Source organism: Euprymna scolopes, chromosome 14, assembly GCF_053919585.1.
Source record: "Euprymna scolopes isolate OS-2025 chromosome 14, ASM5391958v1, whole genome shotgun sequence".
In the NCBI taxonomy this organism is placed as follows: domain Eukaryota; kingdom Metazoa; phylum Mollusca; class Cephalopoda; order Sepiida; family Sepiolidae; genus Euprymna; species Euprymna scolopes.
In genome coordinates, this window is record NC_136495.1 from 149,611,258 (window position 1) to 149,625,294 (window position 14,037).

General features: G+C 33.5%; 1 protein-coding gene across 1 annotated transcript in view; it reads left to right on the plus strand.

The window, feature by feature from the left end:
* The window catches only part of LOC145293378 (tektin-3-like), a 123,137-nt gene that overhangs the window by 81,180 nt on the left and 27,920 nt on the right, over positions 1-14,037 (plus strand). Inside the window, exons 2-3 of the mRNA XM_080140012.1 lie at positions 2,898-3,601; positions 12,359-12,429. Coding sequence (XP_079996138.1) covers positions 2,912-3,601; positions 12,359-12,429 — 761 coding nt within the window. The 5' untranslated portion in view covers positions 2,898-2,911. The remainder of the gene's footprint in view (positions 1-2,897; positions 3,602-12,358; positions 12,430-14,037) is intronic.

The window sequence follows — 14,037 nt, forward strand, 5'->3', positions numbered from 1 at the left end:
ATATTTGTATCGTGTATCATTTCACCGTGTATATTTTTGTGTACTTTTCCCCCCAATGATTTTGCAGCTTACGTTTTTTAATTAATTTTTATTTTACTAGATTTTCGTCTTATAAACAATAAAGGATCTCTTTCAATTACTCTCTTTCTCACTTTTTCTCTCTATCTTTCACTTTCTCTCATTTTAACGATGACGCTTTGATACGTTATCCACTGTGAATGATCATGCACTATTTTTAGTGAATGACGTCATCGTATATATATTGTATTAATAAAACGTGTATCTGCATAGCTCATTCCATGATTTTATGTCTTAATTTTCTTTTTAGTTCGTATCTATCCGTTACACCTCTGCATTGAATTGCCTTCTACAAATTCATCATCTTTCGACCGTAATCGAAATGATGGAGTTCAAAGCCTCACGCCAGATATTCCGGTCCATTATGACTGCTTCCAGGTCCCATCTCTCTACATTGACATCTCTTGAATGACATCTGGGTATGTGAGCATTCTACTTCTGGAGTGGGTGGAGTTGCTTCACGAGAGAAGCGAGAAAATAAAATTGTTATCACACGTGGCAGCATGGTCCTGAACACTTCCGTCCACAGAACCAGATACGATCCTGAACAACTCCATCAATTAAAACCTGAACACTTCCGTTGATTCAACATGAAAATATCCTAAAAAAAACACCGTCGATTTGAATCTGAACGCCTCCGACGATTCGATACGACACGAACATGATCCCGAACAATTCCGTCAATTCGAAAAAAACAAAAACAAAAAAAACTCCGACGATTCAACACGATCCCAAACGTAATGATTAAACATGACACGTTGCCAGAGCAACCTTGGCAGTTACTCGCCGAATGACAGTTATCGTTTTTTTTTTTATAGCGCTGGGACGAACTTATTATCACACTAGTTCTAATTAGAACACAAAAGTTAAGCAACGTTAAACCTGCTCAGTACCAAATGGGTCACTATTTGAAAATACATGTACTGTAGATGTTGGCAACATCCTGCAAAAAAAAAACAAAAAAAAACAAAACAAAACAAAAAACCCCAAAAAAACACAAAAACTAATATTATCTTCCTTGGCTAGGATATGTAGCAGTCATAAATAAATATTTTATTTTCTCATATGGAGAAATGTCCCTGGTAGGTGATTTGGTTACACACTGGTTGATTCGCTTGCAATGCACATTAATTTCATCTGTCCCTAAAAGAAGCTCTTCAGCCTCGTTGGGAATCACGGCCGGTTAACAGAGAGAGGCATAGAAGCAACTATGGAAAGATGTTGCGTAGCAGGGGTTCCATATTTAAAGATGACGGGAGTTCATATTGGGTACATATATAACGGGACTCATAATACAGACATAACGATAGTGATGATGGGGGAGAGAAGACACACACACACACACACACACACACACACACACACACATATATATATATATATATATATATATATATATATATATATATATATATATATATATATATATATATATATATATATATATATATATCACCACGACGACTGTGAAAATTCTTTGAGTTCATATTAATGCGGACTGGGGGATATGATGTAACAACAGTTCTTATACACATATAGAGAGGAGGAGGAGATACTTCACTTATGATGGAGGACGGGGACACATTATACTTGGAAGGGTTGTACAATGTTAGTTATAAGATGATAAACACATTTACCTTTTTCGTTGTGATTAATGACGTCATGAGACAACCAGTTACAAATTATTAATGGTGATTGCTTTATTCATCTGATCGGCCTGTCGATGACGTCAGGATTTAAATCTTGGATCTACACGGTCTAATCTTCTACCCTTCGCCTTTAAGGGACTCTCCTCTCCAACTGATTCTCTCAACTCTTGGCCGATCAACTGACTCTCTACTGACTCTACATGCGAACCCTCAGATTCCGATATCGATAAATCTCCTTGGTCTATGACGTCAGAAGTGTGTTTTCAAATGTGACTAATTTTCACGTGGCTTTACACACTTTTGGCAAACAAAAAAAATCCTCAATTATAACTCTAACCTAATTTTTTAAAAAATATATTTTTAATTTGCATTGGCCAGTCTTTTACTGGCATATTCAATATTCAGATTTCTAAAAAAAAAAATAAAATAACCATAGACTTGATTTCTAACATTCCGTTTCTTAACCTTGTCTACAGGGTTCGATTCTAGGCTTATCCCAATCTCATTTTCACTTATCTAATATTCTTCTTATTTACATGGGAAGAATACAGCCCTTTCCATGTAACAAAGACATCTCTCTCTCCCCCCCTCTCTCTCTCTCTCTCTCTCTCTCTCTCCTTTTCACTGGATGCTGCTGACAAACCGGAAGTTTTGCAGTTACGCCCGGCCAGATCGAATATATATATATATATATATATATATATATATGTGTGTGTGTGTGTGTATATATATATTTGCTCATATATATATATATACACACACACACACACACACATATATATATACATATATACATATATATATATACATACATATATATATACATATATATATATATATATATATATATATATATATATATATATATATATATATTACCCGTAGGGATGAAGGATATATATTTTTTACTTTAAAATTAAGTTAAAAAAAACAATTAGAAGAATCATTTTTTGACATCAGAAAATAGGCACAATTTTTTCCGATTCCGATACCCAAAATGTTCTGCTTTTTCTAATTCCCAATTCTAATTCCGATTACTCGATACAACAGTAGTATATATTGAACTTACAACACAAAAGAATTAATAAACGGAGGATAATCACAAGAGTTATCGAACTTGCTAAATTCTTTCACCACAAATAAATCTCTAACATTTTTCTTTTCTTTCAGCCAACGTTACTTAAATGGAGTATCAAATGCAAACAGCGACTTACAAAAGCGGGCCTATGTTTGGACTGACCAAATCGTTCCCAACTATTGGGCGACAGAATTCCATTTATCTAAACAATCCTCCTCCTCCCTTGCGGCGCTCTTTTACAACTCTACCCTGGCGACCAAGTACTTATTACCAATCATCAAAAGTGAACCCCAGCCAACCCCTGATTAAGCGCTTGGCGGACCCCTTAAGTATGAGCTCACAAATGAATGCGATGGACCCTTTAAAAGTGCCCCCGATTTTCCAATCAGCCCGAAATGCGTTGTACACGCGCTACACACCGAAAGACTGGGAATGTTCCAACCAGACTAACTATTACACATCAGATTATCTACGCAACGGTGCCGAACGTCTCCGATTAGATACAATGCGCATGTGCAAAGAGGCTGATGACAAGACAAAGAAAACGCAGAGTGACGTTGGGAAGAGGCTTGGAGAACGGATCAACAATATAGTCTTTTGGAAAAATGAACTGTTGCGAGAGACAGACGACCTTCTCACGGAAACAGCAGCTCTAACCGAGTGCAAGAGAATGGTTGAAAAGGCGCTACAGGAGACAGAAAATCCACTTAATATCGCTCAGGAATGTCTTTACAACCGCGAGAAAAGGCAAGGAATCGATTTGGTACATGATACACCTGAAAAAGTCTTGCTTAAGGTAAGTAAAAGAAAGATTTTGCTCGATTTTAAAGCAAAGAATATAGTTTTACTTGGTTGAAGACCGTTTACTCAGAGGGAGGAAAAGTAAAACTCTCCAAATATGCAGCGCTAGAAACAAATATATTGTTCAATCAGACAGACCAACAGATGTACCTGTCTGACAGACCAGCAGACATAATTACTTGGCAGAATAATAGATGGGTCTAAGTGACAGATCAACAAACGTGTTTACCTAACAGACTAACAGACATAATTACTTAACAGACCTACATGGCAGACGAATGAGTGTACCTACTTAATAGACTAACAAACGTACTTACTTGGATAGACCAACAGACGTACATACCTGACATACTAACAGACGTTCTTACTTGACAGACCAATATCCGCACCTGCCTGATAAACCAACAGATGTACTCACCCGAGATATCAACAGATGTACTCACCCGAGATATCAACAGATGTACCTACTTAACAGATCAAACAGACGTACATGCAACGTACGTTTCTAATTGATAGATGTACAAAGGTACTTACTTGACAGGCCAACAGATGTATTTACCTGACATATCAACGGACGTATACCTGACAGACCAGCAGATATACATACTTGACATACCAACAAAGTACTTATCTGACAGACCAACAGTATAGCTAGCTGGCAAACACTATCCCTTGTTCTTTCATTATTTAAATAAGAATTCTGGGACAGAATATATCTTTTTTTATTTTTTTATTATTATGTTGCATATAAGCTTTTGAAACCATAACGAAAGTGTAGTATAACAATATATATATATATATATATATATATATATATATATATATATATATATATATATATATATATATATATATATAAATTGTAATTCAATGAATTTCAAAAGACTCTCATTAAAATGAATTTCATATCAAAGAATTTTTATTATTCTAAGCAAGACAAAAAATGTTTTAGAAAGTTAATCTCCTTAACCTATAGGGTTTCGATGTCTACCATCTCATCAGAGGAGAGAAAATATTAGCAAATATTTATAAGGTATGCACTCTATTTGCTAAAGTCAGTGAGACATGGAAAATCAAAGTCAAAATATTGAGTAAAACGATTCAAATTTATTGTGAATTAAAAATCAGTTTCAAAAGGAAAAAAAAAACAAAATGAACTCGATTGTACGATCGTTTCGGAAACGATGTTCATTTTATTGAAATTGACAATAATAATTGACAATAATTTGGCAAAAGTTTTGTCCTTTAAAACATAGTCTCCTCATCAACAAAAATGGGGGGGGGGAGTTAAAGACACCAAAATTAAACTAGCATTAATAATGCATGAAAAAAAAAAAAAAAAAAAACGCTGCTCTTTAGACTCCAGGTTTAATATTTCCTCTAATATATATATATATATATATATATATATATATATATATATATATATATATATATATATATATATATATATATATATATTCAAATAATAAACAAAGTATAAAAAATAACAAATGTTGGTAGCTCCACTCCTTTGAATATATATATATATATATATATATATATATATATATATATATATATATATATATAAGAGCAAACAGTTGATAAAACATGCTAAAAAACACTTCGAAAAAGAGTTAAAAACATATTTAATCTGAAAAGGAAACACTTAATAAGTGGAATACGTTTTTATTTTATATATATATACACACACACACACACACACACACACACACACACACACACACAATATATATATATATATATATATATATATATATATATATATATATATATATATAACGAAAGAATGCCGACAACAAGAAAATAATCCCTGAAGAACCTATTAGAATCCGAGATAATCCTTACATTACGAGGGCGGATTACTAAAACTAAAAAAATAGATAGCATGATCCACCTTATATCCAACCAACAGAATAAGCAACAAATTCACATTGAAGAACTTATCAAATTATTACGAACCCAACAAAATTCATTGAATATCGAGAATGAGTCGTTAAAAAAACTGCAAACATGGAAAACCTTCCTTAAACAAAAGAAAATGAACTGCCATCATTTTTAAGATTCCAAACAGATTTCTGGAGAAAAAAATTACAATACAACACACAGAAGACAAAAGAAAAACAGAAAAAACAAAAAAAAACTAAACATGTTTAAACTGTAGGCCAAAATCGATATGCAATAGGACAGAAAAATTGCATCAAAATTCATATAAATCGATAACAAATTTTATGGAACTGCGCCCTAATTCCTTTTAGAGCTCTGAGAGTCCAAATGCAAAGAAGAGGAAATCAAAGAAAATTATTGAATGCAAAATAGTTTGGCTGAAAAGGAAAAAGCTAAACAAGCATTAAATAAGGACAGCCAAAACAAAACAAAACAAAAAAATCCATAAACGAAGGTAAGAAACGAAACCCACACCACACACAAACACAAACACATGACAGATCCAACTACACACAAAGAAACAAGCACAATATGACCACATCATGCACCCACTCAACAAGCTCAATCAAAATTCTCATTGAACACACCCCGCTATCACATATAAACACACACTAAACAAATAAAACTACCAAAACACACCAAATAACATATCAAACAAGACATCACCACAGAACGGCCATCACGAGTACAAAAAAAAACATCCCCTTACTTTGCACCATCCAAACAAACCATTACAAAATACCTTTACTTAACAACCCTTACTAAAACCACAAAACAAAATAAGCCCTACAAATACCACTCGAATCAAAACAGAATAATCTCTACAACAATCATCTGTATCTCACACAACGAAGCAAACCCAAACAATATCTCTTACACCAATGGATTAAATCTTGATATTTTGGATACCACCAAGACCAACAAATAAAGCTACTAAACAACAACATTCACCTACACAACAATATAAATCTCTTCATCAATACCAACACCAACAATTTTAACCAAAATACCACAACCCAAAATATCTTTCTTCTTTTCTCCTGGCAGCTTGATTCCACATGGCGCACAAATGTGCGGACTTTTTAATTATAAGCCACAATTTCCCCTACATATTTCCCTCAAAAACACAACAATACAAAAGAACGAAACATCTTTATTGAAAACCCCTGGAACCTTAAAACTAGGGAAAAGACAAACCCACCAGCAACCTAACACTCAAGCAAGACCAAGCACTTCGAAAACATTAAAAATAATTGCAACATAATTGTAAAAGAAGTAGACAAATATAGTAATCATGGGAGAAAATTTACTCTGAAACGAAAATCATACAAACAAATTAGTAGTAACATAGACAATAACACTATTTCAAAAATCGCAAAACTTTATTTATAGATTTCCTTACTAACTTTACTATAAAAACAAACAACTTCTACGGAATACTCAATACTCAAGATACACGAATCAAATGACACATATCATTAACACACAAAACTCAGAATATATTAACACTCCAAATCCCGGTGATCTTACATTTAGAACAATAGTAACAGAGGCAGCCTGCCTAATAAGCAGACTTAATATCCCCCATACACACACCTACAAACACCCGGGCAACGCCGGGTACCCCCCCACTAATAGACATTTTACAACCTTTCATTGATTATGTCAGGAACTACGTAATATACAACATTCACTTCCTAAGTTCTTTACCACATGCAGTAGACTACAGGATAATATTAGTCACATTTGACGTTAACAGCTTATATAGTAACTTACCCCACAACATAGGAAAAGAAACAATATTTTATTGGATTGACAGACACATGCAAATATTACACCCAAGATTTACGAAACGAAAACATAGACATAATTCTTAATAACAATTCTTTCCAATTTAACAACGAAAACTACATCCAAATACTAAGCACAACAATGAAAACGAATACTACACCCTAACACTTGCCTACATGAAAGGATAGAACTTACACGATATACTGCCGAACTTGCACCCCAAAATTAAATCCACCCTAGAATGAAGTTCTACAGATGTATCCTTCGTAGATATACTAGTAAAGGTTAAAAACAATAACACAGACATCTACTACAACAATATTTCCATTTTAAAAAACATTATTCCAAAAGCTGCCTGAAACTATGCCTACTCTTAAGCATGCAGAATTAGCACCATAGTCACGTATGAATACCTCCGAATAATCCGACTGAAAGAACTACAAAAAATCTAAAGGAGAAGATACCCATCACAACTATCAAACTAGCAAAAAAAAAAAAATGCCTGTAGAATAACTAAAAAAATTCTGAAGAACAAATCTTAGCATATGTCTTTACACATAACACAAACAACCCAGAACTGTTCACAGCGATAACAAAAAACTTTGTTCCACTCAACCAAAACAGCAAACTAAGCAACATAATAAAGAGCAAATAATAAACGCCAATCCAAAAACATAAAACATTCTAAACTCATCCAAACTCAATCAATGTACAACACAAGAGGTCACAAAATGCACTAGACAATAATGTGGAGTTTGTGACATAGAGTGAAACACGTATACATAAAAAAAACAACACAAACATTCCAAATAAAAAAAATACCCAGACTGCACCTTCAAAAATGTAGTCTATATACTAAAATGCACAACATGCGGCACATCTTATATAGGCACCACCAAACCCTCAGCAATAGAGTTACCTTTCACACAAGCAATATAAAAATTACAAAAGCAAACACTTGTTTGTTTCGCAGCACATACATACATGCGTTAGAGGTAAATTCAGAATAATACAAATTTTTCAAACCGACAACTACTTCTATTTATTAACACAAGAAAGAAACTTCATAACAAAATTCACTCCGGCATTAAACAAATCTTAATAACTAGGCTATGACAACAAAATATTCTTTTCATTGTTTTGACTCTCGAGTATATATCTGACAGTTAGATACAGTTAATCAACAGAGAACCACATCACTCTATATAAAAGCATATAAGATATCAACGGATATATACTCGAGAGTCAAAACAATGAAAAGAATATGCTGTTGTCCTAGCCCTAATAATAACATACATATACATGCTAAATACAGAACATACGTGCGTATAGATGTGTACACCCACACACAATGGATCAGAACAGGCACACTGAAATACATACACACAACTTGAGACAGTACTGATTTTTCAAATCAAAGATTGTGGGTGCCGAACCTCATAGGAAAGATCTCTTGCATTATAGCAGACCCCTAATATAACACACACACACACACACACACACACACACACACACACACACACACACACACACACACACACACACACACAGAATACAGAACATACATTGAAACGCGCACACACAAACACATGCGTGTTCCCCCTCCTCACACACACACACACACACACACACACACACACACACACACACACACACACACACACACACACACACATAAAAGAAAATAATCATAAAATAAAAAAATGAACACACTCTCATACATCTTGTCCGACCCATCAATGATATTAACTTCCATCAAATTGACTTAACTTTACCTCAATTTGACTTAACTGCCGACACAGAGACGAATTTGAATTGGGTTGGGATGATTTTTTTCAGAAGCACATTTTATTTCCTTAGAGAGACAATGACTCTCACAAATCCCCCAAAACCAACATTTTTCACAAAACAACATTTTCCATAATATAATATCTGAAGAGAGCACAAATGCTCGAAATGCATTATGAACGTCTATACACCAGACATAAAAATAACTGAAAAAAATGAAAATATTAGATAATGATCAAAGTTTAAAAAAATAACAAATTTTGGTGACTGCACTCCTTTGAACACACACACACACACACACACACACACACACACACACACACACACACACACACACACACACACACATATGTATACATATACATATAGATAGATAAATAGATAGATAGATAAATAGATAGATAGATAGATAGATAGATAGATAGTATGTTTATTATATTAGAGAGACCCACCTCATCAGACCCCAAAAAGGGCAACAAATACCTTGGATTTTATTTCCTTTCCTCCCCCTCCCTCTCTCACTTTCTATTCCTTTCTTTAACGCACGTTTACCCCTTATGCCTTAACCCCACTTATCCGTCCTCACGAACTTACCCATCCCCTTTTCCAGGGTTTAAGTCACAATAAGATATCTTTTTTATACAAAATAAATGAACCTTAATTTTGGCTTCAGTGTCGCCCCTGTTTGTCTAATGAGATGGGTCTCTCGTAATTGAGATTCCACTGAAACATGTATGCACATATGTAACCAATAATGTTTGTATAATAAACATACTGCTCTACCTTTCATTGAGTACTCTTTAATAAACACATGGGTTACAATGGATCTAAAGCTAAAAAACCTAGTCTATGCAACCAATGTACATATATATATATATATATATATATATATATATATATATACTAACATACTATATATGTATATATATATATACTAAACATACTATATATGCATATACAATTAAAATACTATATGTGTGTATATATATATAGTATGTTTATTTATTTATACAAACATTATTAGTTACATATGTGCATATATGTTTCTGTTGCGATTACTTTTTTTCTGGCACTCTTTATTATCCTAATTTTATTTAATATGCCTTTAAATAACAGAAAGAATTAGTATAAAAAAATACTATTTTTAAAATCTGGTAAAGATCGAACTTGATGACACTTCGTTTCTAAGGAAATTGCAGAAGAAACATGTATGCACATATGTAGCCAATAAACTTGTATAAATAAATATACTATAATTACGCTCTGCATGTCATTTTCTGTCAATTTTTGGTTAACAAACTTGAAACTTAATAGATTTGGGAATTTGGACTCGTGGATTTGGTTTGTAACCGGTTAAATAACTGCCAAGTGGTCAAAGTTGAAAAAAATTGGAACTTGGCAGGTGTAAGTTGACTAAAATTCTCATTTGTACGCATGCGTAAATATACATTTATATCGTTAACAATGTTATTTTATTTAAGTTTTTGTATGCATCAGACAGTAACGAATAAGGCTTGAAAGCTATATCTTTTGATTTTGATTCTAGCTGATGGTAATTAAGTCATAATTATTTTTTAATTTTTGAATTCACTACTGTATATTAGATACAGTATAATAAACAATAGAGAATTGGCTCTACAATAATAATAATAATAATAATAATAATAATAATAATAATAATAATAACAATAATAATAATAATAATAATAATAATAATAATAATAATAATAATAATAATAATTCTGATTTCACTTATAAACGTCTCTCTGAAAATGGATGGGATTCATTTCCAGAGGATTTCCCTTAATCCCGGCTTCAAACCAGGAGCTTCAAAGATAAAGGTTTTTCCTAAGGATGCTGGTGGTATCTACAATTGCAGAGGTCTGAAGGCCGCCTAAAACATCGGGTATTTGTAGTTTTTTCAATTGTCCTTCCAGACGACTTTATATTACTCCTAGTGTACTAACTACGACCGGGATTATTTGTGTTTTAACCCCGTGTATACGCCTTATCTCCAAGGCCAATGGAGCATAATTGCTCCACTTCTCATTCTCCTTCTGTCTCACATTCCTGTCCCAGGGTACTGAAAAGTCTACAATCTGCCAGCTTTTTGAGACCTTGTCAATGATGATCAAATATGGCGATTATGTTCCAATTGCTTGGTCGTTATGACACTTTTGTCCCACCATACCTCTACCTTGCCAGCCTCACTTGTTCTCACTTCATCAGGCACCTCTTCAAACCATTTTCCAGCACACTTCACCCCAACCTTCTTATCCAGAGTCCCATGCGATCATGTCTTTTGCGGTACTTTCTCTGGGCCAGTCCACTACACCCTGCTGCAAGGTGCGCAATTGACTCTGAGGTCTTACCACAAATCCGGCATTCTGCATAGTAATAATAATAATAATAATAATAATAATAATAATAATAATAATAATAATAATAATAATAATAAATACGAAACCTGCAAGAATTAAAATATATTTAAGGTTATTTTATGATCTGCTAGTATAAATACATAATTAAAAGTAAGCATCCTTTTATAAGATAAAACTTCACGTTTCCAAGCCACATGGGAATTAAGGTTTGTTTCCAATAAACAGCTGAGTTTAGTGTGCCATTTTTACATGCGTATGCATCAGAGATGCAGGGCGTACACTTAACAGCATTTCTGCAGCATCAGTTTAGATTTCAGTAGTTTTTCGTCCAAGAAGAATGGAATTTATGCCTGCCATTTTGAAGAGATAAAAATGTGAGTGTAAAACGCCTCTGCCTGCTATTCGGGGGGGGGGGGGTGACACAGTCGGATGGTGGAGAAGTACAGATTGGGGTAGAACGTTATTATTATTACAACCCTTCCCATATCAACTGTTATGATTTTCTTTTCTTTTTATGCTTTCTGAAATGCACCGCCGACCAGGTGTAATTAAGTGGTATTCATCATTCAGCTGAGAACCTATCCTTATCAGTCACCCTTATCCTCGAGTGGCTTTTGGACTCGATAAGTGGTGAATTCATTACCTGTTGTTTATCGGAATAGATTCTGTTTATTGAAAAAGGGGCTCGTTTCTATCGCAAAACTTACGTACTGCATCCTGATTAGACGTTATGTTAAAAGTGTGTTTCTCTACCACGCAGCCTTATTAATTTGTTGATGTTGTTTGTTCACCTTGCGAGTCCTTGAAACTATAAAGTTTCCTTTTATTCTTTCTCCTTACAGGAAGTTGAAACTATTAAAAAATGTCAAGATAAATTCAGAAATCTTATCGACAAAGCGAATGCACAATTAAGGTAAACGTGCGGTTATTCTTGTTTCTTTATAAGACACACACGCATATGCACACACACACACACACACACACACACACACACACACACACACACACACGCACACGCACACGCACACGCACATATATGTATATATGTATGTATGTATATATATATATATATATATATATATATATATATATATATATATATATGTGTGTGTGTGTGTGTGTGTGTATGTAATTGTAGGATATATAGTTAAATTCTGTGAAGTAAAAATATATAATTTAAAAAAAATCATTGTTTGAAAAAGGGAATACAACAAATAAGTTATTTCCTTAATCCATGAAGTTTCAATGCATAGCTTATATCTTCAGAGGAAATTTATTCAGCAAAATAATCATGAATAACCATAAATTTTACGATTCAGCACATATATTGAAAATTAGAATTAAAAAAATATAAAAAAAGACATAAATAAGGACATCAATTGTTTCAGGTGATTCAACGTGAGAATTGAATTAATCATTCCGAGTTGCACGATTCGAATGGTATCACAAGAATAGTGATGAATATTAGTGTTAAATTTCATACTGGTTAATAATTCCAATATCGAAAGCAATGTCCAAATTTGTAGAATCCAACGTCCAGAAGAAACGGCAAAGATCCTTGGCCACAGTAAAAGTTTAGAGATTTTAAATTCCATTTGTTTTTGGTGCTGGGTAGTCCGTAGAAAAAAAAAGTATCCCAACTGGAATATGTAAATTTGCCAATTAGCAAAAAACAGTCATCATACATATAACTTTTTATAAATAGATTTTAATTTACGATAATTGAACATTAACTAGATGAAAAATATCAAATTTTCAAACGTAGAAATTAAAAACTCAGAAAACATAGTTACCATTATGACCGGTGACTTTCTTCGTCGAACGGCACCCGATATGACAAGTACTTGTTTTTTTATCGTACGTTGTCCCGTCACAAGGTGGCCTATGATCGTTTTCACAACATCGTGTTCCATGGTGGGACGTTTCGCCTCTCGATCTAATCGTCTTCTGGCCTGCGTGGTCTCCGGGTTCATTAATTCCTCTGCTGGTCCGGTCAGCTTGCTATAAATGAAGAGTCCTCACCACAAACAAACAGAAATCTGGCGTATAAACAATAACAAACTACTTATTAATTTCATCAGTTCACAACCGACACTGTCTAATTTAAGGTGACTGACTACAAGCAGAGAACAATGCCTGACCAAATCAAGTAAAAGTCACAAACCCCGTTAATACAGTCTAGTTAACATCATAACATGAGGCACTTTTCCTTTTATTTCCAAATGGATTTTTGTTAGTGGTAGTCCTTTTTGAATTTGAATTCTTCATTGCCAAGTTATTGTGGCTCTGAACGGTCACTAAGGAAGACACGGATTGAGAACTGAAATAGTTAATGGAAGAAATGTTTTATCTATGTACTAAAGTGGTTAATAATAATTTTCACTATTTAAAATATTGGTAATTAAGGCCGTTTACATCGTGTCAGTATGCCATTATAAAAAAATTTGAGACAGACTTATAAATACTGTTATAGAAGCAAAAATAAAATTAAAAAATCACTGTTGAAATCCCATGTTTCGAC